The sequence below is a fragment of the Rousettus aegyptiacus genome, unplaced genomic scaffold, assembly GCF_014176215.1.
Source record: "Rousettus aegyptiacus isolate mRouAeg1 unplaced genomic scaffold, mRouAeg1.p scaffold_m13_p_1, whole genome shotgun sequence".
Classification (NCBI taxonomy): Eukaryota; Metazoa; Chordata; class Mammalia; order Chiroptera; family Pteropodidae; genus Rousettus; species Rousettus aegyptiacus.
The window spans coordinates 127107190-127135168 of NW_023416284.1; the positions used below are offsets into that span (position 1 = coordinate 127107190).

A 27979-nucleotide genomic window follows, 5' to 3' on the forward strand; every position below is an offset into this window, starting at 1 on the left:
ACCTCTTTAACCAGTCCCCTAATTATCTTTTCTCTCTTATTTTCACTTTTGTCTTTTTGTTCTAGCTTTTGGGAGATTTCTTCAGCTATGTCTTCAAGCTCGAGTTACTTATTTCTACTCTCATATTTTTAACTTCTAAGAACTCTTTTGATTTGTGTTCCTTTGTTTTAGCATCTTATTAGCTTCTCTTATCTTTTTAGGAATTACCAATAGTGTTTTAGAGTTTTATTCTGTCTGTGTAACCTCTGTGTCCCCATTATTTTGTTTTGTTCTCTCTTTCGTTTAGATACTTTCTTTGAATGTCTGGTGATCCATGACTATCTGCTCATATTTCAAGATGTAACTCTAAAAGTTGATTGGAAACTTCATGTGGGTGTTACTTGTCAGAGTCTCTAGAGTAAATACTCTCCTACCTTGTACTTGTACCCAGTATTTCAGAAGTCATGTGGGGAAAAAGGCTAGTGTGCCTGTATATTTACTCCCCCCCCCTTTTTTTTTTGCTGTCTCTAAATACAGTCACATTCTGAGGTACGTACTGGGAGTTACAACTTTAGCATATGAAAATTGAGCAGGATGCATTTTGGCCTATAACATAGACCTAATTCAGAGATACTATGTTTTACCCTCTCTAGAAAGCAAACTTTGAATATTTTGCCAGAATAGGAGAGGGTCAGTCATGTGGTTGTGTTAAATAGGGGGGAACTTCAGGAAATTTAGGGGTGGGAGGACATCTAGGCCTAAATGAACTTTCCATCCAGAAAGTGGTCTTAGCTCTGCCTTCACTCTGATTAAAGGTATTGGTCCTGCCAATTTCTGAGCCTTAAAAGGAGCTTATGTTACAAATAGGTTGGTTCTTGGCTTTCTATGCTTCTAGCTTAGGATTCAACTCTACTGAGTCTGTTGAGTCAGTTACCAGTCATCTCTTTGCCTTGTCAAATCTCAGAGTTTTGTTGCTTTTTAAAAATTTCTATTCTTTAAGCCCTTGCAGCCTTATGTCTTGAAAAGCAACCAAACATGAACAAAAAAATCCTTGCTTTTATTTAGGGGATGTGAGTATTAGAAGGAACTAACTACATGTATTCAGTTTACCATCTTTGAATATTTAAAATTCTAAAAATGTTTGGATAATATTTTAATTTTCAGAAAAAAGTATCAAGTAATCTTATACTGAGTACACATTGCATGTAGAAGGCTATTTTAGGATTTTAGGCACTGTAATATGAAGCAAATAATCACAAATATGAGATTGAAGAATACTTTTATAAAGGAACAGGCTAACGATGGCAAGTTATATAGTACAAAGTTTACATATTCTGAGGTAATTCCAAGTTAACAGATAGAGATGAATTTGACCTTGAATGACTCCCTGAAGGTGGATTTCAAGCAATGGTTTGAAAGTAGCTTTCAAAAAAAAAAAAAAAAACCTATGAAGGGCTTTTCAGGGAGGGGCTTCAAATTATGGTAGGCATTTTGCAGCTTATAGAGAAAGGTCAAATAAATTAATTTTATCAGAGCAGGAGGTCTGAATTTTATAATATTAAGTAGGGAGAGAGAACATAGAGGAATGATAGTGTAATCTAACAGATCAGAAAAGACTAGATAAAAGACAAAATAAAAAGAGATTTTATTGAAGTGAAGTTTCTTGCCTTAAAATTATCGGACTAGTGATCGAAAAATCATAGCAAACCAGATAAAAGCTCACTCCGAGAAATAAATGATACTAAGACCCAAGGCTGACCTCCATTTGGAAATAGAATGAACATTGCTCAATTATTCTTCTCTGTAATTTCCTGAGGCTTTCGATGAACTCTTTATCCCAACCATGAATTTCTCCTTGAGTCATGAACTGCCATAGTTAACTTTAGCTTTCTTGTCTGAAATTGGTGCTATGCATATATTTTTCAGTGAATTAGGTTTTCTGCTTTGGAAAATGACTCAGAGTTTAGGGGATATTTTCATTTATTTGACTGAATTAGCAAAGATAATTCTTTGTCTTTTTCCCTCCTTAAATCAGAACAAAAGCTGTAAATTATTTTATTCACTGTAGCAAAGCTGAATACTTTAAATGTTCATAGTTCATCACATGGTTCTTAGGCTTTCAGTATGGATTACCAAAATTGATTAGCATACTGGCTTCCTTTACTGAAAGTTCTTAGCTAAAGGAACTGTAATTTGAAATAAGTATATAATTGACCCCCTTTACCTTATCTACCTCCCACACCCTCTTTCTCTAGTAACCACTAAACTATTGTCTGTGTCTGTGTTGTCTTGTTTGTTTGTTGCTTTCAGTTTTATATCCCACATATAAGTGAAATCATGGTTCTCAACTTTTTCTGTTGGATTTATTTGGTCTAGCATGATAATTTCAAGATCCATCAGAGTTGTCATAAATTGGCAGTGTTTCATCTTAGGGCTGAGTAATATTCCACATCTTCTTTATCCAATCATCTATTGAAGGACACTTCAGTTGTTTCCATGTCTTAACCACCATGAATAATACTGCAGTGAACATTGGGGTGGATATAAATGTTTTCAAAATTTGGGAGTAGATACCCAGAAGAGAGGTTGGTGGGTCATGTGATAATTGTATTCTTAATTTTTTGAGGAACCTCCATACTGTTTTTCATAGTGGCTGTACCAATTTGCAGTCCCATCAGCAGTGTATGAGGGTTCCTTTTCCCCCATAACCTCGCCAACACTTGTTATTACTTGTCCTGTTGATAATAGCCTTTCTAACAGGTGTGAGATGATATCTCATTGTGGTTTTGATTTGCATTTCCTTAATAGCTAGTGATATTGAATGTCTTTTCATATGTCTGTTGGCCAGTTATATGTCTTTTGGGGAGAAGTATCTGTTCAATTTCTCTGCCCATTTTTTAATTGGATTGTTTCTTGTCTTGCTGTTGAGTTGTATGAGTTCCTTATATATTTTGAATATTAGCCCCTTATTGGAGGTGGTGTTTGAAAGTATCTTTTCCTATTCAGTTGGTTGCCTCTTCGTTTTATTGATGATTTCTTTTGCTCTACAGAAGCTTTTTAGTTTGATATAGTCCTGTTTATTTTTGCTTTTACTTCACTTGCCTTTGAAGTCAAATTTATAAAATCCTCTCTAGTTCAAGATCCATGACTTTAGTACTTATTTTTCTTCTGTGCAGTTTGCTGTTTTGTGTTTTATATTTAGATCTTTGATCCATTTTGAGTTAATTTTGGTGTATGGTGATAGACGACAGTCTAGTCTAATTCTTTTGCATGTGGCTTTCCAGTTTTCCCAGCACCATTTATTGAGACTATTTTTTCTTTATTATATATTTCTGGCTCTTTTGTTAAAATAATTTGTCCAATATATGTGAGTTTATTTCAGGGCTCTCAGTTATGTTCCATTGGTCTGTGTGTCTGGTTCCCCCCCTCCCCCAAAACCATGCTGTTTGGATAACTCACTTTGTAGTATAATTCGAAGTTAGACAGTATGATACCTCTGGCCTTGTGCAGTATCCATATGACGGGTTATTGACTTATACCTTGAAACCTATATAATGTTTTTAACCAATGTAACCTCAATACATTTCGTTTTTAAAAAATAAAATACACACAGAAAAGCCCACCAAAAAAAGAAAATAACCATATAAGTTGAAGACTTTTACTGCAGTACCTTCTTATGTCAAATATAGAATTTACTTACGTGAAAGATTCAAATATAGCAAAGAACATAATCGGACAAGAGAATCTACTTCATTTTTATCTTTAATCCAAATGTAATAAGTGATATTTTAAACTTAATCAATGGAACCAGACTATTACTTATAAATTAGATGCTTCAAATTATTTTATCTCCCCAGAGATGAAGTTTATGAGTGAGGGGTGTGTATGTGTGTGTGTGTGTGTGTGTGTGAGTGAGTGATGGCTAAGGAACCTGGTTTCCTACAAAAAGTCAGAAACTAATAGATAATTAGATTGCTCTTTCTGTACCCAACCTAAAACTTTAATTTTGATTGCCTTTAATATGAGGATCACCAGACTAAGGTAGTTTTAAAGATTTGCCAACAAACAACTCAGGAAATGAAACTTGAGATACAGATTTGTAAACAAGATTTTTAAAAATCGTGTCACAATTTTGATATGTCAGCAACCATTTATCAACTTATATTATCGAATCTGTAACTTTTTAATTCAAATTGAATTATATGAAATTCCTGACATTTAACTATTTACCTAGAAAAATGAAAGCTTTACATGGTTTGACCTATATTTTAATCAGAGCTTCTTAACTGCTGACATCATACACACACACACACACACACACACACACACACACACACAAAGTGAAGTACTATTCGTACTTGTACATCTGCTTTTCAGTAAACTGTAAGCAGTCCTTTAATTGAGACGTTTTGTAGGGCCCGTGATTCTGCAAGTAAGCTGTTTACTCTCACAATGGACAGTTCTTCCTACAGATGTAGAAAGAACCACTCGCCTCTCCCCACTCCTTTCTGCACATCCATGTTTCTTTGCTGCCTGAAGTAAGCACTCAGAACTACTAGAAATGAAGAAATGTTGTGGTTAGCCAATAAAAACTTCATTGTGCTTTGTTCTCTTAAATTTTCTCCTCTGCTCAGTGGGTATAAAGTTGTTGCTTGCACAATAATTATAAGATGCTTTGGTATCTTTCCTTTTTTTCATTTATATCAAAATGGCCTGAATATGAAATATGAAGAATGCAGAATAGATGGACAGACTGTAATTGAGTAAGAAATTATTTACTAAAAGATAAAATAGAAATTTCGAAAGTTAAAATTCAAGTGATTCAGGCACTTCAGTGGATAATGTTGGCTGAATTATCAGTTATGGAACATAAAAGGAAAGGCAATAGAAATGTTCCAGCTTAGTTGCCGTCTTGCTAAATGGTGTGTTGCCCCATTAAATCTAGTCTTGGAGAAGGAGCCGCCTTTCTCCAAATTTAACACTGTTTACTTCTACAAAATCCTTATTTTGAAAATATATGTTGTGAATGTGTTCTTATTTATATATACAAAAATATTTTGGACGAGGATAATAAAACTATACTGTTGGAGATTAAAAGGAAGCCTTATCAGAATTAATGAAAAGGCTGAATAATTTTTATAAAAAATTAATCCAATTATGTAATACTTTTAAAAGCATTTAATAACTCAAACTTGGTTGTTTCTGGAGTATAGGAAGGCATTCTAATGACTTCATGAGGTTGAGTTATCAGTAGTCAAAATGTTAAACATTTGTACAGTGCTTGAAAATAGTTTGTTCTCAAGTGTACTGCCCATCATCCTGTGGTTAAGTTCATTGCTTATTAAGGTCACTGTCTTGGTGGAAACAGACAGCTAGCAAGCCTAATTAGCCTGTCACCTGCTGTATGAACTATGACAGATTCTATAAAGGAAAACCCCAGATTTTTCCATCCCATGTAGGGAAAAATCTAGCTCTTCCCTACTATGTTTCTCTCTCTTATGTGTTTCATTTACTGTCCACACAAAACACTTCTGACACTTCTGATCACCAAATATGTGTATTTTTCCTTACAACAAGCAATCCTCTGCAATACTCTCTGGGTGTTCTACAATTTAACTCAATTCTGACACTATCACCCTGGAGATTGCATCATATCCCATAGGCTAAGGGCTCAATCCCACAAAATTGCCACTCCCCCATTCCCCTTTCTCCACACACATACTTCAGATGCCAGTCACAAGCTCAGGTTATCACCTGTGCTTCTGACTGACTAGATATAGATTGGATATTTCAAAGATCCCCTCCTTGGGTTCGATTTATTTGCTGGAACAGCTCATAGAACTTAGGGGAACACTTAACTTTTGTTTACTTGTTTTATTAAAGAATGTGATAAAGGATACAGATGCACAACCAGATGAAGATATACATAGGGCAAGGTCTGAGAGGGTCCTGAGCAGTTGGAGTGTGTCACCTCCCAGTGCGGATGCGTTTACCTACTTCAAAGCTCTGCATACCCCACACTCTTGGGATTTTATGGAGGTGTTCTCATATAGGCATAATCAATCATTAACTCCTTTCTTCCTCCCTGGATAGGGAGCGGGGCTGAAAATTCCAAGTTTCTAATCATGGCTTGGTCTTTTTGGTGACCAGCTCTCATCCAGAAGCCTTCTAGAAGTCCACCCAGAGTCACCTCATTAGAATAAAATATGCTCCCAGTACTCTTATCACTTAGGAATTTATAAGGGTTTTAAGAGGTAACAGCTAGGAACCGTTGACAGAGACCACTATATATGTATTTCTGTTACCTCGTAGCCTACCCCCATGGTCTCTAGTCACAGCTCAGAAGATACTGGCACATTAGTAGGATCTCATTCAATCATTAATAATTATCCAGTCCATCCTCATATTACATGAAAATGTCTCCCAGGGTAAGACCACTCCAGATTTCAGGTTTCCAATTTGACAGGTTCTAAAAGCAGGAGTGATCTCAGCAATATATGGCTTCACCCTTTCAGATATCTGATATAATTGAACTAAAAGACAATATCACCTCTTGCTCTAAGCCTCTTCCAAGGTGTTAATATAATATTGAATTTCTCCCATTACATAACTGTTGAATGGCTGTAGGTTGTGGTTTTTTCCTAGGTGGACATACCTAGTTATGTGTGACAATACATTTTTAGGTATTGTTTATTTGTATTTTAGTACCTCGTATCTTCAATTTTTCACTTAAATTGAGTTTTCAGATAATCAAAATTTATACCCTTAAACCTAAAAGTTTATTCTTTGTTTTAATCATTTTCGACAGTTAAAATGTCCTGTAATTCATATACATATATAATACATAAATACATGGAGACACAAGAATGTATATTTTTTTTCTGCCTTTACTAAAGATTATTTCTTTAGAAATATAATAGGGCTAATATTGTTAAACTTCAAATACTTGAGTTTCAGAACTTTTCCATTCTGTAAGAAAAGAATTTGGAATATACATTTTTTCCTTACAAATATTTTTCACATATACAATTTAATTATATAATTTGTTAATGTAAGGTTTTTGAAGATAGAATTATAAAAAAATGAATTTAAGAAGAAATAAATTAGGTTTTAATTTCTTAGAATGTAGTGGCTTTAACATGCTATATCAGACATGAGGAAATAATATTCATTTTATAAAATTCACTTTCAAATTATAGAAGTATTTACAGGTTTTAGAAAAAGATATCTTGGGAAATAAAATGAAAAAAATTAACACTATAAGATTTTCAAAATACTAAAATTTAAAATACTGAAATTTTAAAATATTTAGGCCTTTTAGTGAAATTCAAGCTCAACCAAATAGCAGAAGCCGAGTCTATGCTTTCACTTTGTGGATCTAGTATTCTTATTTAATTTATTCATCAATAAGAAATCAATCACTTTTTAGGTTTGTACTACAGAAAATGCCAGTTAATTTCCAAGGAAGACGTTACTCATGATACGAAGCTTTTCTGCTTGATGCTGCCGCCAAGCACTCACCTTCAGGTGCCAATTGGGCAACACGTTTACCTCAAGCTAACTATTACAGGTAAGGCAAAGAGAGGCTTTGGGAAAACAATTTTTTTAAAATAAGCAGTTCAAAATCAGTACTAATCTCTTCAGAAAGCACCATTTAGGTTATTCATTAATGTTTCTGGGCAGCTGGATTTAGTGATGGCCAGATTCTAGGTTTGTGGATGTCATCTTCCTATGTGTTGGAACTACAGCTGTGCCCATATCCCATGGAACAAAGAAATTGCCACTAGCCATAGTGATGTGTCCACCAGCATTGTAATTTATCACTAACAAACCCTTAGAGAAAAGAAGTGAGAGAGAACACAAATGGTCCTTCATGAAGACAATTCCTGAAAACACATACTAGCATCTCTTAGTAACCACTTATGGTTGGGTCATTTATACAGTTGAATTTATAAAATTCAAGGTGAGAGGATGATTATAAATGATGTACCTATATATGCCACTAGTTTAAGAAGCTCTATAAATGTATTCCTTACTGTGTAAATTAGTTCCCTCCTTTTCATCCTAAAATTATCTCATTGATTTATGTTAAAACCCCTTCTTAAAATATCTGACATTTTCTTGCCCTTTTGAAGCTACAAAAGGTTACATTCTCATATTAGTTATAGTGTTTCCAGCAATCAGTCTAATAGACTACCAGCCAGGATCTGGTGAATGTCATATGTTACTATGACATTGTAGAGTTTTTCTCTTCATTATCACTAATGTCAGGTTTTCATTGAATAGCTGGTATCTTCCCCAGTATAGTTATTGTCAAATATATTATAATAGATGGATTAATTTTGTATATGTCAAGCAGCCATGTATAAGATTGTGGTCTTATACATGTGTGATGACTCCTCTCTGGAATTTGGCTAGCTAAAATATAACATGAATTCTTACCCCATTTTTAAATGTTATAAGAAGTTAGTTGAATTACTATTTTTTTAATTCAGTTACCAAAGTAATATATATTAAAACATTAAAACAATTTAAAATATATAAAGTAAAATGTGAACTTCTTCCCTTTCTCACACCCAAATAAATGATCAGTGATCATTAAAAATTTGTTGTATAATTAAAATTATTACGTAAGTACCTTCTTACATCTCCGTGTGAACTTTTGATGCTGTTTTTGTTATGACTCATTATAAAGTTTATATGTTGATGGAATAGATGGCTGTCTGAGTTTTTTTTTTTTTAATCTAGATCCCTATCTTATTCCACACTTAATAAAAACAGATTTTTTATATTAATGAATGAAATTGGTTTGTTAAAATTATTTCAGCACAGACTTGGGGTATATATATCTATACTATATATCTACAGAATATATAGTTAGAATTACATAAACATTACATGTACAGTTTTACATACATACTGACAGCATCGTAAAATTAGTCTTTTTCATCTTCATTCAGAGCTTTTTAAATTTTTTAGAATTAAATTTCTTTGTCATGACTTTTTCCAGGTACTGAAATAGTGAAGCCATACACACCTGTATCTGATTCCTTACTCTCAGAGTTCAAGGAACCAGTTCTTCCGAACAATAAGTACATCTACTTTCTGATCAAAATCTATCCTGCTGGACTCTTCACACCAGAGCTTGATCATCTTCAGATTGGTTAGTAATTTTGTTTTTGTTTGTGTTCTGTTTTGTTTTTCTTTGCTTTTACTTCTTTTATGTTCTAGATTAGATCACATGTTGTACTGCCCTCTAGTTATCACCATCTGGGAATCTATCAAATATCTTAAACTCAACAAGTCTGCAAAGTTATATTTTCTTTGTCCCACACAGCCTATCGATACTTCCATACTCATCATTATTATAGCAGCATCACTGTTCATCCTTGACCCGATCTGGATACTTGAGTCATCCTTGAGTCTTCTCATTTTCTCCCTTCCAATCTAATCAGCCACTGTGTTCAACTGAATCTACCTCTTTCTTTTCAATCCCTTCTGCTGCCTTCTTAAGCCTTCATCATTTCTCTTTTAGCCTGTAACTGGTCTCTCTCACTTGCCTTTAACTGGGATCTTTCTCTTTCTGTTTATCTGCATTTTCCAGGTATTTTTCCAAACTGCCCTGAGGATAGATTTAATCATATTGCTCTACAGCTTTGAAACCTTTGCTGAGTCTCCATCACCTAACTAAGTCCTCTGCATAGCCTGCAAAGATTTTCATGATCTCTCCAGCTTCATTCTCTCATTATACAAAAATCCTTGTGCTACTCAGAGTTCCATGAGCCTGTCATCCTCATTCATAGCTATATGCAGTGCCTTACCTAGGATGCCCATCAACCCTTTCTCTGTCAAGTGCCTTTTTTTAAAGAAGCAAAACAAAACAATTCTTTTATGAATCTTCCCTCCTCTGAATCCTCCAATAACTAACACTTTGTTCGTAGCTCTAGGATAAGAACAAGTAATATTTCTTCTATATAAGACTTTGAGATTAAAGGTAGAATGTCTTACTTATCTTTATATTTCCCACACTTAGCATAGCACTTGGCACATAATGGGCTCTTAATAAATGTACTTTGAAAGAATGACTAAAAGGACTGTAATGAAATCTATTATGATTTAGAGACTTCTTTCTGCTTCTACTCCTTTTTCTGACTTCAACTTTTTACTGCCTTTGCCTAACAGTAAAAATACTCTTCCCCTTTCTCAGGCATTATTAACAGTACATTGGAGTAAGAGTGAAATAGATCACGAATATTTGGAAATAAAGAAAATTGTGTTGTGTTCTGGAAGTTAAGCTTGGAAATCTATATGTAATGGTGTGATTAGTCGTCATTGCATAAATCAAGATATTGAATGTAAATGTGAACTTAATAAATTTTGGGATACCTGCAAATCTAGTGAAGGTGACTATAATCTTGTGAATGACTATCGCATAACTGTAATATCGCAAATGGGAGCTTAACCAGTGGCATTTATAACCTATTTATAGAGATTGTGTGAACAGAGCAAGGTGGAGAAATAGCCTAGAACATGGAAAAGGGAAGCTTAAAGAACAAAATCAGTGCTTTTTTAATCTCACACAGAGGAGCTAGACATGACACAGATACTTATTTCACTTGGAGGGATGTATACTGGCATGGTAATGATAACTCATGCAGCCTCATCATGCCCTAAATAAACTACCCTATAAAATTAACCATTTTATTTGTTTCAATCCCATGTTCACCAAGCAACTTTCATATGATTATTTTGGCATTTCAAATGTCAAATGAATGAGATGTCCTAGATGGGTCATGTACTGTTTAGATGCAGATAGCCTGGCTGTTAATCAGTGACCATTCTGATATGTGCATTTTAATCCGTTGTGAGTTCAGTTAGCATCAAGTACCTTATCTGTGTCTTATCCATTTTATGACATTTGAAGAGCTGAACTCCGAACAAAAGTTACCATATTAACATCATTTCTGTAATGCTTCTTTAGGAAATAACCATCTGAGTTTTTCCTGAGGATAGTCTTATCTTATGGTCCCTTTCAAACCTGTTAACAAGGAGCTTCTGTTACTTTCTAATTCTTGGTCATCTGTTACTGCAAGATTCTTCTATCCTGCTATGGACAGGAAAGGAAAAATTATGAACATCCAAGCATTTAAAAGTGAACAGTATTTCAAATTATTTTTAAAATGTGGACAGCTTTTAAATATATACATATATCTGTGTGTGTGTGTATTCTATATATATATATAATTTTATATATATAATTTTTATTTTTTAAATTACATTGAAAATTTCTGAAGTGTCCTAAGGATAGTTCTCTTACATGAGTGGTACATAATGGTTATATGTTTTCTCAATTACTTTGATTTTATATTGGGAAGTAGCATGCTCCAAGTAGTTTCTGATCTTGCTTTATTTTTATAGGAATTGAATTCAGAAGAGCTCTTCTTTTTTTAACTGATAGGTCTTTTCAAAGATTTGATGGAGGTGAAGTTAGCCCAGTTACTAATATGAAATTTTAGAATACATGTCTGTTTCAATTTTCTCTCCTACTAGTCTTATTACTGTGGTTAAGAATCAATTTGTAAGTAGTGAATATCTATTTTTACCTTGTACTATGCAAGAGAGACATGGACTCTGCTTTTGAGGTGCTTATAATTTAATTTATACATCAATCCTTTATTGATAATTTGAGCTTAAGTACTTGGCATCAGTTTCTAAATTAGACTCTGGATGGTTTGGGAAAATAATGTGGGGATGAGTGTAATAAAACCTCATTATTAATTCAATTATAGTGATATAATCCAGACATATCTGGGGACCTAATGAGTACTCTTAAAACTCTTTACATACCTTAAAGACTGAGATGTAGTCTGAAAGTTAAGCATTCATCTGTTACTCATCAGTATTCTAAATTCAGCTAGGTTTAGCCTTTTCAGTTTCCTTGATTTTTTTTTTTTCTGATTTAGTTTATATTTTATTGTTTAGGAGATTTTGTCTCCATAAGCAGTCCTGAGGGCAATTTTAAAATATCCCAGTTCCAAGAATTAGAAGATCTCTTTTTATTGGCAGCTGGAACAGGCTTCACACCAATGATTAAAATACTGAATTATGCTTTGACTAATATACCCACTCTCAGGTATGTAATTTTATCTTTAATTACCACCCTTGTGAGGCTGTTAGATTAGTATAAAGTATTCTAAATTTAATTACTCAGTGGATCCTAATAGACATGTTCTCATTTCCTCATTTCTTACTCTACCTCCTCAAGTCTTAACTTTTATTAACTTTGTTCTTTTTATTTGAATACTTTTGGTTACCTAATTGGCACTAAAAAACATGCTAGTTCACTTTTAGACTTCTGTTCATGCATATTTTAAATGTAATCGAAATAGTTCTTTTTGAGTTGTTGTTTTTTTCTTTTAAGGAAAGTGAAGCTGATGTTCTTCAATAAAACAGAGGATGATATAATTTGGAGAAGCCAATTGGAGAAATTAGCATTTAAAGATAAAAGGTATTAAACTAGTATTAGCTCTGCTCATACATGTGTAGTCAGTCTTGGCCTTTTCTCCTTTGGTTGGAGTTTTTAATTGACCAGGAAGCTTTTTCAAAGAAAAAGTAAACTAATCAATAATTTTGTAAATGTAAATAATGTTAATACTCCTTCCCCAAAGAAATACTGTTTGAAAATATCAATGTGACATATATATGTACGTGTGTGTGTATATACATATCAGTATATACTGTGTTTTATGTTTGTTATTTACAGAGTTGGGTTTCATTCAGAATGATCCAGTGTAGTCAATTTAGTAATTCAGGATTTTCTTGTTATAGTGGGGACAGTTCAAATAAATTTGGTGAAATGGACTAAGCAAAAATAAACATGTTTTTTTACTGTAAGAGTTCTTAGAGCCTTTAATATTATTAATGTCCATGTGACTTTTCAAGGAGGGATTTCTTTCCATTGTTTAGTAAGATTCTTTTTATTTTTGTTGTTTACATTAACACTTACTAATAGCTGTATCACTAGTGGTCCTCAGTGCACACTTTGGGAAATGCTACTAGAGGTAATAGAAAAAAGTTTGAGTCAGACTGAACTCAGTGGTAGAATGAGGCAGCAAGGAGAGCAAATGAAAATATGTTTCATTCAAGAAAGAGCCCTAGTACAGTCAACTGAAATAAGATAATTTAAATGGGCATGTGCCCCATCTCTCCTAAAGAGATTTGAAAGCAGTAGGAAATTCTAAATGAATTTTTTTAGAAGAGTGAATTAGGTAAGCTAACATACTCTCTGTAATCATCAAAAGCCATTTATAATTTCAGGACTCCATAAGGCACACAAAGTATCTGAAGTAAATGTTTGTGTTTATGATAATATGGTATAGATAGTTTGAGGCCTTCTAAAAGTTAAAAACCTCAGAAACTCAGCTGCTTCTCTGAGGGCTCCAGGTTCTTCTAAATATTTTATGGATAGTCTTAATAAGGTAATGCTGTGGTTTTTTTCTAGTTTTTTCCCTTTCTGTTGTCTCCTGTTCTCGCCTCCTCCTCTTTTAATAAATGGCTTTCACAAATTAAGGATGACCTGAACCTATTTATCCTTGAAGTATTTTCTTACATACTTACAAAACATAAACCTAAGAATTTTTACTGTATTTATTTAGCTGTATGGCAATTTAGAGCATGATTTAAGGATTCAAGTTTTCAAGTGTCTTTTACACTAATTTTGAAAGCGAAAAATTGGAAGTAGTCTTTATTGAAAATCCCAAAGACCTAAATTCTAGTTTTAATTTTATCCTTCCCTAGCTTGAAACTTTATTCAGAAATTACTTACCTCTGTGAGCCTGTCTCTTCATCTTCAAAACAAAACAGTGGCATCTTTCCTATTTACTTCATAAGGCTATTATGAGGATTAGAGAAGATAATGTGAATGATTTGAAAACTGAAGCCCTACCTCAGATATTTGAATTGTAGTTAATAGAGGGCCTCTGTATACATGTATTTTCTTTCTGTATTAACTGTCTCAGTTCCTGTTTTCCTAAACAAACATTTAAAAGAACTTAAACAGATATAGGTAGGCTTTTTAAGTTTTTGTTGTTGTTTTAAGTATTTCTGAAAGGTTTTTTTAAATTCTTTAGAATAGTTCTCTTATAAAAGTCCATTACCAGCATTTTAATGAACAGATATTATACTTTCAGTCTATTCATAGGAGTTAAAATTAATCTAAGAAGTTATTGGCGGAAAGGAATGTGTTGACAGCCTATGAACGTAAAGCCTCTTTTAACAAAGTCAACTGTGTGCTTTGTTTTGTTTTGTTTTGTTTGGTCTACATAATTTGGGTTGGTGGAATTGCATAGGCTGCAGTATTGAGGATGAGGAAAGGCCCCTTTTTTCCCACTTCTGGATGACTGGCTCTAACAGCACTCACCAGGTGAGCGGTACTCTCCAGCTTGCTGAGAGAAGTGATAGTGTTCCAACTTCTGGCCTGCCTTTATCCTCCCTCTTCTATGCCTTCTCTTTCTCTTCTTGTTCTCCCCTGCTTGCTCCCGTGTGCTCACAGTTTCTCTCTACTTCCTAACCTCCTTCCTCTTTCTGGAAACATGGCTCTCCTTTCTTGAAGCACTCTTTTGGCACCAGCTTCTAGCATTGTATAGTTTACTGCTCTGTGGAGATTCATGGTCAGGCTCTCACTGAAAAATGAAAAGCCATGCGTGTGTAGATGGCTTTGGAATATTTATTAGGAGTTTTACCATATTTTGAGGCTTTATGCATATGGGTTTTGGAGTACTCTTCATTCAAAAACATACTTGTTGAGTCTCATACATAAAAGGAAAGTAAAGGTTCAGATTTAATATAAGGTAATTTTAATTAGCCACATCTATATCTCAGTTAGCATTTAAATCTATTTTATATATATGAATTAAATCACCCTTTCCTGCATCTCAACTCTCCTATATCACTTCTAGTTTTAGTAAGAAAGTTTCTGAAAACAAAATGTGACACTTGAACACATCTCCTTGGTTAAATTACTATTGGGTTGTGAATTTTTTAAAAAAAATTTCTTAGATTTTATAGTTAAAAAAATGAAATACTCTGTTATCTGTAATATTAGGTCTCAGCTTTCCACTCAGTCCTTTGTGGAACAAGGAGGGTTGAAAGGATGGATAACAAGGCTGGTATATGATCTAATATTTTCATTTTCAGCAAGCATGCTGTGCTTTTCCTCAGTTTATCTTGATAATGTGATTAGCAACTGAAATTTTTGGAAATATTGTATAATGGAAACTTATTAACCTTGGACTTTGGGCTAGTTGCTTGATCTGACTGGGGCTCAGTTTTTACATCTGTAGAACAGGGATATCAATACCTACATCATAGAATTGTTTGAGTATGGGGGCAGTGAGATAGCACTGCCTAACCCAGAATTAGCATATTTGTAACATTCATTCATTCATGAAATATATGTGAACATCTGCCATGTGCTTGTACACAGGGGTACAACAGTGATCAAGACACTGTGCTAGCTTATTTTCTCAGGCAGTATTGGGAATGTGTATTTTCATTTTCCCACAGTGCTAAACTTAGTAGAAATACAAAGCAATGGGTATACTATAAGTATTATTTTAGGATATTTCTATTTCAGCCTAGTTTTCATATCATTAAGTATTAAGTTTGAACAGAAGTTAACTTACATGAATTTTATCCAAATACGTTATTTTACTTGACTGTTAACTTCGGTAGTTGAAACTCAATTCACAGCATTCCAAGTCAAGCAAAATCTCACATATTTATTTTTCTTAAAAATAAGAGAAAACAGAAAGCAAATATGTACAGCAGCAGATGTAACTAATTACTATGCAAACTGAAATCCAAATTAAATTTCACTCATCTCTCTCAACTACTCTGCAGTGTTTTGAGGCCTAATTGATGCAATCTTCACATTGGCTCACCCTCTCCCTCCCCTCAGGAGAATGTACTAGCTCTGTAAGGTTCCAGCCTTTGCAGAACTAGTTTCAAGGGATAGAACAGTTTGACAAAGAGATTCAATTCTGGACATTTGTAATACATAAATATAACAATTATTTTCCTTCCCTTTAGTGGTCATTTTTGGAGACAGAGTTATTTTAGTAAAGCTAGTAGCATATACTTTTGTATAAATAGTAAAATGTGTTGATTTTCTGATTTTCCCTTCTATTTATAAAATTAATACATATTTATATAGAAAAAAATGTAAGGAAAAAATCACTTATAATTTCACCCTCCAAAGAACAATTATTAACATTTATGGTCTCTATGTTTCCCTTTTCTCTCTCCACTCCCCCTCACCCCTCCCTCACACTAACGTACTTGTACTTATACACACATACCTTTTTGTTTTGTGTTTTAGGAAGGATGAGGCTAATGGTTGGAACATAAGAGAAGAAGAAAGGGACTCCAGGCAGCAGGGGAGTGGAGCACAGAGGATAGGGGATCATATCCCCAGTTATATACACAACAGATCACTTCAGGCATTTGTATTCACTATTTGCAAAGTGTTTTTAATGCAAAATGAATAAGACTACCCTCCTGGGGGGAGAAGTTCTCAAGTACTGCAGTAACTATAAAGTCTACTTCAAGAGGAACAAATCACATGTTTGGAAGTCTAGGGAGAGGAAAGAGTAATTGTTTTTGAGAGGTCAGTGCTTGTTTGAAGACAGGGCTTTTGAGTAGAGTAGGCTTTGGGAAACAATAAGCATTACTGTAAACAAGAAAAGAAATTTGGGTGTTAGGATTTCATGAACAAAAGAACGTGAGGGCTGGGAGGTTCAGAGTGTTTTAGCAAAAGAGCAAAGCCCAATTCTGTTGGAAGTTAATATAATTCATGAAAGAGAACAATGCGAAATAACTTTGTAAAAATAAAACCATTAAACTCTATATCCACATTAGCAGGAATCTTAGTGGTGATCGCTTCTAATCATCTTGTTTTACAGTTGAAGAAACAGAGTAGGTGATAGGAGACCTTGAATATAATTCATATAGTAAATAAGTATGTATTAGATGGATGTATGAAGGCCCAGCAACACTCGGCAGCTTATCTCCCTTTATTATTGACAGGCTCAGTAGATAATAACCAACCATGTTTCTGTACTTGGGTGTCAGTATTGGGACTAGCAATGTATTAGTCCCAGTTAAGACAGCAGAAGCCAGTGGTTGCAGAAGCCTAAATTGAATGGCGTGACTGAACCTCTTTGTTTTTCCATAGCCTGTGCTCACAGATATGTGGGCCCGTAATCTAGACCCTTATACTAGGGGTTGCCAACCCCCAGGTCATGGGCCAGTACCAGTCTGTGGCCTGTTAGGAACTGGGCTGCACAACAGGAGGTGAGCAGAGTTCGACTGTGCAAAGCTTCATCTTTATCTGCAGCCACTCCCCAGTGCTAGTAGCATCACCATCTCAGCTCCACCCCAGATCACGAGGCATTAGATTCTCTTAGGTGCACCAGTCCCTGGTGCTAAAAAGATTGGAGACCGCTGCCTTATACCATTTTCTGTTCCTCCGATGCTCCTCAGATGATATGTTTCTTGGAATGTTCTTCTTAACATGTTCATGTGTTCCTGCCAAAGGGCTCTGTGACTAAATAAGTTTGAGAAACAGTGTGCGTTGTATTCCCTTCTTGAAGATTTACCTTGAACTTAACATAGTTATGGCTGTGAGAAATTCTAAAGAAATCTATTTAACTTTTTTTAACCCAGTAGTCCCAAATGTATTTAATATTAACAGTTAGCCTTTTTTATTTTTATTGGAATACCATTAACATCTGGAGGAGTACTAGTGATTCAATAGATTCAACTATACATAATATGTACAGTTTATCTAATTTTAAACCCTAGCTGTTTGTTTTGTGAGCTGTTTTTCTCATGAGCAAATAGCAAGTTTTCCTGCTCTTTCTAGAATTTTTCTTTAGCTAGTGAAGCCGAGAAAAGCCAGAACCCCAAATACTCTAAACTTTTCTTCTGAGGCTTTTTAAGTAAAGAAATTGTAAGATTTGATCCGGGTTTTTAGAAGAACTAATATGGCAATGATGTGTATGTAAGAAAGAGTAGGACTAAGGCTAGTAGAGCAATATTTTAGATAAGAGATATAAGTGTCTCATTTGGAATTGTGGCTGTAAAATGGGAACTTAGGGGACACGTGTAAGAAATATGAAGGAGGTAGGTTTTGGAAGCCGATTGGCTAGAGAAGGAGGGAATAAGTTATTGGATGCCTACAGGCTTTGCACATGATTTAGATGGAACAAATATATTTGCATTTCAAGATTTTTTGATCTTAGATTATTATAAATCTACTTTAAAATATTTTTTGATAAGCTTATTTACTTCCATTGGCATTAAGACCACAGAGACATTCGTTAGAAGCAAGTATATTCTCTTTATCTTTTAAAAAATGTTGCTTTAAACTTTGTAAGTTACGTAAATTTACCTTCAGATAACCTTTTCAAGAGTCCTGGTCCTTTCTGGCACTGTTGAAATTATTGGGAAGAAAGTATTTTCAGGACATTTACCAATATGTGCTCTTATGCTTCAAGGCTATAATTGTTTCAGTCAGTAATTTGGCCTTCTCTCAGAAACTTCTGAAGAGATGATCGATTCTACAGTAACCATCTATATCTCGATGTGGAATAAGAAATCATTTGTTAAAGTATTCTTGAGTCTGCTTCAGTTAAGCTCTTCTCTAGTCCTATGAAGGAGTAAAGCACAAGAGACTCTTTACAAAATCCTTAAAAATTGTATTCAGTTCCTCTTTTTCAGTTGAGTGCCCAAAAGTTATAGCCAAGGGACCCATTATGTGAATAAATACAAAATGAGAAGTGTACACCATGTATATAAGGACCTCAATTACTTATCACCGTTTCGTAGATTCCTGCAAAAAGTATGCCATTGAATCTCAGTAAAAGAATTTTTTCAGATGATAAGAATGCCAATATTTATTTATATACCAATAGCAGTTTTATTCTGGCGATAGACTTGTTGGAAACAGAGCCAGAGGAGACTATTATTTTTAATTTAACAAGGCAGTTGCTATCTTTTATCCAATTGTTTATGTATAATTGGAAATTTATTAAGACACTAGTTCTATAGCTGCTTTTGGGTTCCCTTTGATAATCTGATGAAAGCTATGGACCCTCTTCCTAGAAAAATACACTGAGAAATTGATGTTCATTTTTATATGTAATTTCATAGATGCCAACATATGGCTCTATTCTTCTGTCTACAATTTTAAAAAAATTAGTCACTATGACTTCTTTGTAAATAAATTCCTTCATTCATATAACAAGTTTTTTTTTTTTAAACACTTACCTTGAACCAGGCCCATATACAGCATTGAACAAGTCAGACAAGGATTCTACCTTCGTGGAGCAGTAAGCAGATATTACATTCCAGGTTTATCTCAAACTATCTTAATTTTAAGTGCTAGAAAGAAAAAATAAGTTAGTGAAAGTATTTGGGGAGGCTGTTTTATATAGGGCGGATTAGTATTGCTGCTAAAACTAAATGGGAACCTTGAAGGTAAGAAATAATAAAATTGGAGTTTTAGAATTGTAGGAGACAATATCGTTCTCTCATCTTGTTCCACAAATGGATCAATAAGACCTAGAGGCTGGCGTCTAGGTGAGTGCCAGGGCACTCGCAGTTGGTCTGTGTGCCTGTGCCAGGCTCGTCAGCTCTTGCGAACCTTAGCCCCGCTGCAGCACAGCAGCGTGAGGGCTGCTGTGCCAGCCACATCCTGTTTCTGTTCTGATATTTGGCTCCCCAGACCCCTTCACAAGAGAAACTGTTCAGTTCAACTTTTTCTTAAGATTGAAATTAATGTATAATCCCTTCTGCTCTTAGAGGAAATATCTCAATTACTCATTGGAAAATGTAGAAATGCAGTTGTTCTGATGCTATTGAAATCTGTAAGAATTAATTGTGTTCTGCTAAAATGGAGCAAAGGGAACAGGTACAACATTGAATTTGGAACCGTTTACTATGGCGCTTCACTCACTTAACGGGTTACAGAACAGTAGGAAGAAATGCTCTGTAGTTACATTGTGAAACTTGGTTTTATGTTCTTCTCATTTTAATTCTGTACTATTTCTTTTTCTTTCATGTTTCATTTCATAGTATTTGAATGCCTCCTTTGTGTTGGCCACTAGAGACCTAGTGATAGCCAAAGCTCTCACATGGTCCCTGCTCTCTTAGAGCTTATGGTATAGCAGGGAAAGTGGACATTAATAATCATTTTGGTGACCACATATTTACCACCTAAAGTAAGGTCTATGAAGAAAAGAAAAAAGAAAACATTTCTACATCAGATATAACAAGGGACCTAAGACTGGCGGGGCTGCAGTGCTTGCCTGTGGGCATGGTGCTTAGGTTAACGAAGAACTGAGGAGTGGAGTGTGGTAGAAGCATTACAGAAAGAAGAAAGAATATGGACAGTGTTGTGGCACTGAAGACTGGGAGAAGCAGACACATAGATAGGAGCTAGGATTTGGTTAGGATGTGAGTATGAGGAGTGAGGGAGAGAGAGGTCCTCGGGATAAATCCTAGCTTCCTGGCTTTTACCGCCATTCATGACCACATGATACCACTTAAATGTGGGATATAAACCTAAAAGCAGCAGACAAACAGGACATACAAACAGAGACTCGTGGACATGGAGAGTAGACTAGTGGTTAGAAGAGAGTAGGTGGGGAAGGGGGAAGTAGATGGAGTAAAGGAGGTCAAATATATGGTGACAGAAATCTAACTATGAGCGATGAACACAGTGCAATATATATATGCCTTACTGTTGAATTGTATACTTGAAACTTACTGGATTTCATTAACCAATATCACCGTGATAAAAAATAATAATAATAAAATAACTTAAAAAAAAAACAGAAAAAGAGAACATCAGGTTGTCGAGTAGGGACATTGTAAGGTTAGACTGAGGCCTTTGAGAAAGCAGCATTAAGAAGTCAAATAGACCATTGGTTTAAAAGTTCTAGAACTCATTAGAGGTTTGAGCCAGAGATTAAAATGCACTTGTCACTGTAAATCACTCTTTACTATAACTAATAAGAGCAAATTGTTAATAGAAATGTGGAGTTCTCTGAGATCCCTTGAAGCTCTCTTTCTAATGAGTTCAATAAAAAAATGTGAAACTATTTTTCTCTTCTGTAGCAAAAGCTAATCCTTAGTAAATATGGGCTTACCTTATATGTTAAATCTTTGCCTATAATCTATTGCAGTGCTTTTCTAGCAAGTGTATCAGTTTTTATATATTGTTTTTAAGGGGAGAAAAGGAAGTTGTAGTGAATTTGGAATATGTTTTATTCGTAGATGTTTAAAAATAGATGTTTAAAAAATGTTTCTTTTCTCTAGATTTGATATTGAATTTGTTCTCTCGGCACCTACTTCCGAGTGGAATGGCAAACAGGGACACATTTCACCAGCTCTTCTTTCTGAATTTTTGAAAAGAAGTTTAGACAAATCCAAAGTCCTCATCTGCATTTGTGGACCAATGCCATTTACAGAGCAAGGAATAAGGTGAGTGTGTGATGTGGTAGGAAAAAGAATCCTCAAGATCTTCCATAAGAAATGAAGATTTTCCATAAGAAACAATTGCCTTAGCTCTCAGTTCATCCTAGTCATACGAACCTGCACTTTACTAAGTCTATTACAGCTTGAGAAGATGACAGTTTTTAATCTTCATGCAGGCGAAGGTTGGAAGCTAAAATTATTACGTGTAGAGTTAGATGTGAACACAAAAGTAAGATACAGCCAGCTCTCAAATGGCCTCTGCCAATCACTAGAAATATGGATATAAGATGGGTACCACAATCTTATTTGGGAAACCAGATTCAACCTCCTCTTCCCCCAAAACTTTATAATATATAGTATTTAATAAGCAGTGTTCATCTCGTAGTAGCTTTCCATCTTTCTTCATTCTCTGCAACTGGGTGACATTTAGTAAATAATACAGGGATTGAAAGCCAGACAGAAAGACAGAAAGGAAAGAGTAGAATATAAGCCAAGAGTAAGAGTTGAATTCTGGAAAAAGATAAAGAAAAAGTAGTTCCCATCTTATTTGAAATTCACCTTGATCTGATTTAACTCTAAAATGACACTTTAAAATATTGTTTAAATATAGCCACTATGGGATTTCTAGATCTTACATGCCCTGTTTTTCCTTGTTTGGTATATGACTAAACCTATTATTTTCTAGATAGTTTTCTTTCTCTCTTGCTATTTTATTTTTAATTTTAATTATGAAAAAGATTGAGCTCAAAAATAGACATTAAAAAGTATTTCCATGTTGTATATAAATTTCATTTTAATTAAATGTGAGTATACTTCTGGATTTTAATACCTTCAGGAGAACATTCTTCTGTTTAAGCTCTCTCAACTTAAAAAAATTAATTACTGTTAAACTAAACTTTTTAAAAGCTCAAACAAAACTATAAAAATTATAGTTAAGACTAACAAAAACAATTAGGTAAAACAATATTTCAGAAAAAAAGACTAAGCTGCATTCTTCTACTTTATCGACACTGCTATTTTAGAAGTATCTTAATACTTAATATAGATCATAGCTCAATAATACTTTTAAATGATGGGAATTATAAACTTCATGAAGAAAGAGACTGACTTTAGGGCCACTTGGTCCACTTTCCTCTGATCTATGAAGGGAATCCCTTGTACAGCCTCCTGGTAGAAGTGAGTTATTTTCTCCCATGAATTACAGGCTTCTTGAGAGCTCTTCCATTTGGTTCCACATGAGACTTAGCCTGCTTTCTTGCATACTGGAGCCTCAGTGCATGTGGAATTAAATAAAAGGGAGCCAAGGTTCTAGTATTTTTTGCCTTTTTAAAATTGCCTATAACCTCTTTTCTCAGCTTTACCTCAGAGCTGATCTTTCTATGCTGTGCCAGCTGGCTTGCCCAGAATTGCTCAGGGGTGTTATCAATCATCATATGTGGACCCCTGTGGTCGCTCACCCTTAAACGTGCTGCATCAAGTTGCCTTGTGATATGCAGCTTGAATCGTATCAGAACATGCAATTCATAGCCCTTGCGAATTTCAGCCTAGGACTCTCATTTCTTTTATTTCCTTGTCCTCACCCTGCGATTTATCTCTCTTACATGACAGTTATATGAGTCTTATTATATCATAGTTTTTGCTGTCTTTAAAGATGACTCTTTGCGATGTTCACTCCTAGTGCCCTGCAGTCTCATGTCTGCTACACAAGTTATAGTCTCAGTTTAATCATTCCAAACATACTTTCTATATTTGGTGAAAATTTGTCAAATTTGTATGATGTGATAACTCAGAAACCGTTTTTTAAAAAAATATAGGTAAAAACTTATAATTATTTGGCTGGTGAAGGTTCTTTCAACCATTAAATACCCACTTAGTTTATTACAGAGATAAATAACCGGCTCTACTTTCAAGGCCCACACTGTCTAGTGATAGAAACAAATGCATGAACTGCTAACTAAAATACCATTCAGAATGTTGTAAACACTTACTAGCGATAAAAACAAATTGTAATGGAAAGTCAGGAACAGACAGGGTTCTTTTACCTAGGGGTGTGTGTACTGGAGAGACAAGAACTGCATGGTCACCAGGGCCTGTACTTTGAAAAATATCTAAAATGTTGCCAGTCAGAGGAGGTCGAGAAGGGTGGTACAGGCAGGGAGAGGATGAGCAGATGCATTAAGGGTGCAGGTGTTCAGAAGTCCAGACTGGAAGAGCCAGCATGAAGCAGCTTGCCAAGGAGAGACAGAAGGTATGGCTGGAAAGGTAGGAAGGGTTCAGGTAGTGAGAGCCTTGACTGCTACACCAGGTTGGCCTCATAACTCCTATGCCATACTCTCCTTTTATTTGAATACATGTGTGTGCTTTAAAAGCTGCCTATTTGGGTTTGAATCCCACCTCTACCACTTAGAATTGTCTTACAATCATTAACTGGGTGTCCTAGGGCCAATTACTTAACTTTTCCAAGCTTTAGTGCACTCACTTATAAAAGGAAATAAATAATAATGCTTATTCATATGAAGTACTTAGCATAGTAACTATGTATGGTAATTGTTAAATAAATGTTTATGATCAGGTATATTTTAAACAGAGCCATTTCTAAGATTTTAGTCTCCATGTACAGTTTTCCAGGTTGCATTACCAGTAAGCAGTATTTCTACTTCTTCTGCTTAGTGGAGGGAATAAAAATAGAATGCTATGGGGATCAACTTACTTTGAAAGCTGGTTAATTAAGAGGGTGAAAATAAAGCATTTATTTAATATCCAAGCTATACTATAGGGTAACCACATAATAAATGAGCAGAAGTTTTTCTTTATAGAGTTCCTCAGCTGATAAATGAAGAAAGAATGATAGATTACCAATTTCAGTCCCTAATGAACTGATGGATCTATAGGTAAATCATCAGTGGTTGTTAGCATCCACAAAGAGAAGCAACCAGGTATTATGTGCCTCCTGATGGAAGAATGAAGTAGTATTGTCAAAAAGAATATATCATGTCTACGGCCATGCCACTCTGTACAAGCCCAATCCCGTCTGATCTCGGAAGCTAAGCCGGGTCAGGCCTGGTTAGTACTTAATGGGAGACCACCTAGGAAGACCAGGTGCTATAGATGTAATATATAATGATTAAAATCACAATGAGTAGATTTTAATCGGATCTTGACTCAAACTTTAAAAAGTTATGGCATTATAAGATAATTGTAAATTTGAACACTGACTAGATATGTGATGATGTTAAAGAATTATTGTTAATTTTTTAGAAGTGATCATTGTATTTTTTTAAATACATAGGAAATGGTGGAAATGAAAAAGTACTATGTTTATGATGGTAAACTTCGATTTCTTTTAGATTTAAACATTTTCTCTAAGAGATTTGTGCTTCGTATTTGTTTTTCAGGTTGCTGCATGATCTTAACTTTTCCAAAGATGAGATCCATAGTTTTACAGCATAATGAAGAGCTGTCATTGTCCTTTTCTCAACTGTTTTATCTAAATTTGTGATTGCTTAGGGTTTTTTTAAGACAACATTTTTGTATATACTGAAAGGTTAACTAGAATCCAGTCTTCAGTTTCTTAAATGAAATCAAATGTTCCTTTAGTATAGATAACTTGTTGACTTTATTTTATACCATAACTTATTTTACTACTGATATTTGACCTAGAAAGTCAGTCATGGCAACAGGTGTATACAGGATTGTTATAAATCACAAAGTTCCTTACCATTTAAACTGTATCACACTGTTCTACGATGAGCTCTTGTGTTTTATGACATGATGAAGTAAATGATCATTTTGATCACGTTTCTATGCTGTAAAATGTCTTAGCAATACAGTAAATTTTACATTGCACTGTTAACTCAGGAAATTATCATTTATGACCTTGTTATTACTATTAAAACATGGAATGTTATAACTTACTAAGTGATCCAAACATTTTGTGCGTGTGTGTGCATGTGTGTGGCATTGATACCGAGTAGAATAAAATATATATTTAAATATTTTTTAACCCTTGTCATAGAAATGCTTTTGAATGTGACAATATTGGGTTGGTGTCTAAGAAGGCAACAATAAAAGATGTTGTGGGTACTTCAAACACACAGCTTGGATCAGGTGTATTAGAGAGTTTAAGAGAAACTTGACAGCTGTTTTTATTCTTAGCCCAAAGCAAGAGCATTAGGAAGGATAATGAAAGTGTAGCATCTGGTCCCAAGCCTAAAATAATCATTTGGTGCTATGGACTGGGTTAAATTTTAATTCTTTTTGAGCCCATATAGACCAGCTGGGAAAATGAGGAACACTCTCTCCTAAATGGTACTTTCCCTAGCTGGCTGCTCTCCCTACAGCTGGCAGTTCAGCAGGGAGCCCTTCTAAGCTCTAGTGTGTGTGACACTTATTCTCTTTCTGCTGCTGCTGTGTGCAACCTTCATATGCTTCCCCAAGTTGGGATTCAGCAAAAGACATTGAGAAAAGTCTTCGTGAGCTTTTTATGAGGAAACTATGTTAAATGAATAGGTGGCTATTATGTAAACTAATAGATTTTCAGTCTTATTCAAGATAGCAGCAGTGTTTTCACAGAAATATGGGGGTTGGAAGAGTCTCTAATTTCCCTGTAAGTGATTTTGTAATAGCTAAATCTTCACTGAATGGATGATATATCGAAAAGGAACACAATATTAACATTCCTCAAATTACAAGCACCCAGCTTATAAAGCTCCCTGTGTACAAGTGGCTGGTTGAACACTCTCATCTTTTCCTGTTTCCTTCTTCTATAGCCAGTTCTACGCACACTGTCATCCTCCCAGGCAGAGTCTGATCTAGCCATCCTGGGCTGACAGTGTTTTCTGGTGCCTAACAGCAACATTATCTAGCTTCACACCTCTCTACCACCTCCTTTTTCTCCTCTTAAGTGGGATCATGTACTTTCTGAACATACCTTTTTTTCATAGTTTATTACTAATATAGCAATTCTACATTAGCCAACAGCTTTCTAACCTTTTCTTACCTTTTTTTTTCTTTCTCCTCCCATCCCTTTCTAATTACGTCAAGCAAACAAAATCTTTGTTACTCTGTCTCTTCCTCTTCTTATTGTATTTTAAAGCAATAAAAAACCCGTTGGCATCTTCTGGGGTGTTTCATTGGTTCACATGATTTTATCAACATATATGTTAATTCTTAAATTGAGTAGAGACCAAATTGAGAATCAGTCAGCTGAGTTTCAGTTTACAATATCCACTTACCTGTTGGATACCATCTGGATGTTTCACAAGCCTCTCAAACTCAACATTTCCCAAACTATCTTTTTTTATTAATTTTATTGGGGTGACATTGGTTAATGAAATTATATAGGTTTCAAGTGTACAGTTCAATAATATGTCATATGTGTATTGCATTGTGTGTTCACCCAAAGTCAAATGTCCTTCTATCATCATATATTTGAAACCCCTTTACCCATATCTACTTTCCTCAGCTTCCGTTTCCCTCTGGTAACCGCTAAACTGTTGTCTGTGTTTATGAGTTTTTGTTCGTTAGCCTTATTTGTTACTTTCAGTTTTATATTGCACATATGAATAAAATCATATTCATAAAATCAAATCAATTATCTCAAGATCCATCCATGTTGTCGCAAATGGGAGTATTTCATCTTTGGCTGAGTAATATTCCATTGTATATATGTACCACATCTTCTTTATCCAGTCATCTATCAAAGGACACTTTGGTTGTTTCCATGTCTTGGCCACTGTGAATAATGATTCAGTGAACACCAAGGTGCATATATCTTTACAGATAAATGGTTTCAAATTTGGGGAGCAGATAGCCAGAAGAGGGATTGCTGGGTCATATGGTTATTCTATTCTTAATTTTCTGAGTAATCTCTTTACTGTTTTCCATAATGGCTGTACCAATTTACATTCCCACCAGCAGTATATGAGGGTTCCTCTCCCCCACAACCTCTATAACACTCATTACTTGTCCTGTTAATAATAGCCATTCTAACAGGTGTGAGATGGTATCTCATTGTGGTTTTGATTTGTATCTCTCTAATATCTAGTGAAGTTGAGCATCTTTTCATATATCTGATGGCCATTTTTATGTCTTCTCAGGAGAAGTATCTCTTCAGGTCCTCTGCCCATTTTTTAATTGAATTGTTTTTTTTTTCTTGTTGAGTTATGTGATTTCCCTGTGTATTTTGAATATTAGCCCCTTATTGGAGGTAGTGTTTGCAGATATCTCTCCCACAAGGTTGGTTGCCTCTGTTTTGTTGAATTTTTTTTTTCTGTGCAGAGCTTTTTAGTTTGATAAAGTCTTATTTATTTTTGCTTTTACTTCCCTTTGAGATCAACTTCATAAAATCTTTTCTAAAACCCAGGTCTATAAGTTTAGTACCTATGTTTTCTATGTAATTTATTGTTTCAGGTCTTGTATTTAGATTTTTGATCCATTTTGAGTTAATTTTGGTGTATGG

At 34.7% G+C, this 27979-nt stretch overlaps 1 protein-coding gene and 1 pseudogene across 9 annotated transcripts in view; both read left to right on the top strand.

The window, feature by feature from the left end:
* The window catches only part of LOC107497121 (cytochrome b5 reductase 4), a 66826-nt gene extending 41393 nt beyond the window's left edge, over window positions 1–25433 (top strand). For 2 of the 9 annotated variants that reach the window (XR_001593728.2, XR_001593726.2), the window contains 7 exons: window positions 7409–7549; window positions 8990–9142; window positions 11962–12112; window positions 12401–12487; window positions 14328–14401; window positions 21361–21525; window positions 24915–25372. Coding sequence is in view for 4 of the 9 variants with exons in the window: in XM_016118623.2 (XP_015974109.2) it covers window positions 7409–7549; window positions 8990–9142; window positions 11962–12112; window positions 12401–12487; window positions 21361–21525; window positions 24915–24969 (752 nt within the window). In the remaining 5 variants the exon portion in view is untranslated. Of the gene's footprint in view, window positions 1–7408; window positions 7550–8989; window positions 9143–11961; window positions 12113–12400; window positions 12488–14327; window positions 14402–16357; window positions 19299–19318; window positions 19393–21360; window positions 21526–24914 lie in introns of those variants that run through there. The other 7 variants (XR_001593725.2, XR_001593724.2, XR_001593727.2 and 4 more) reach the window with 7 other exon arrangements.
* Window positions 24513–24630, top strand: LOC118605150 (annotated as a pseudogene).
* Window positions 25434–27979: the final 2546 nt, after the last annotated feature.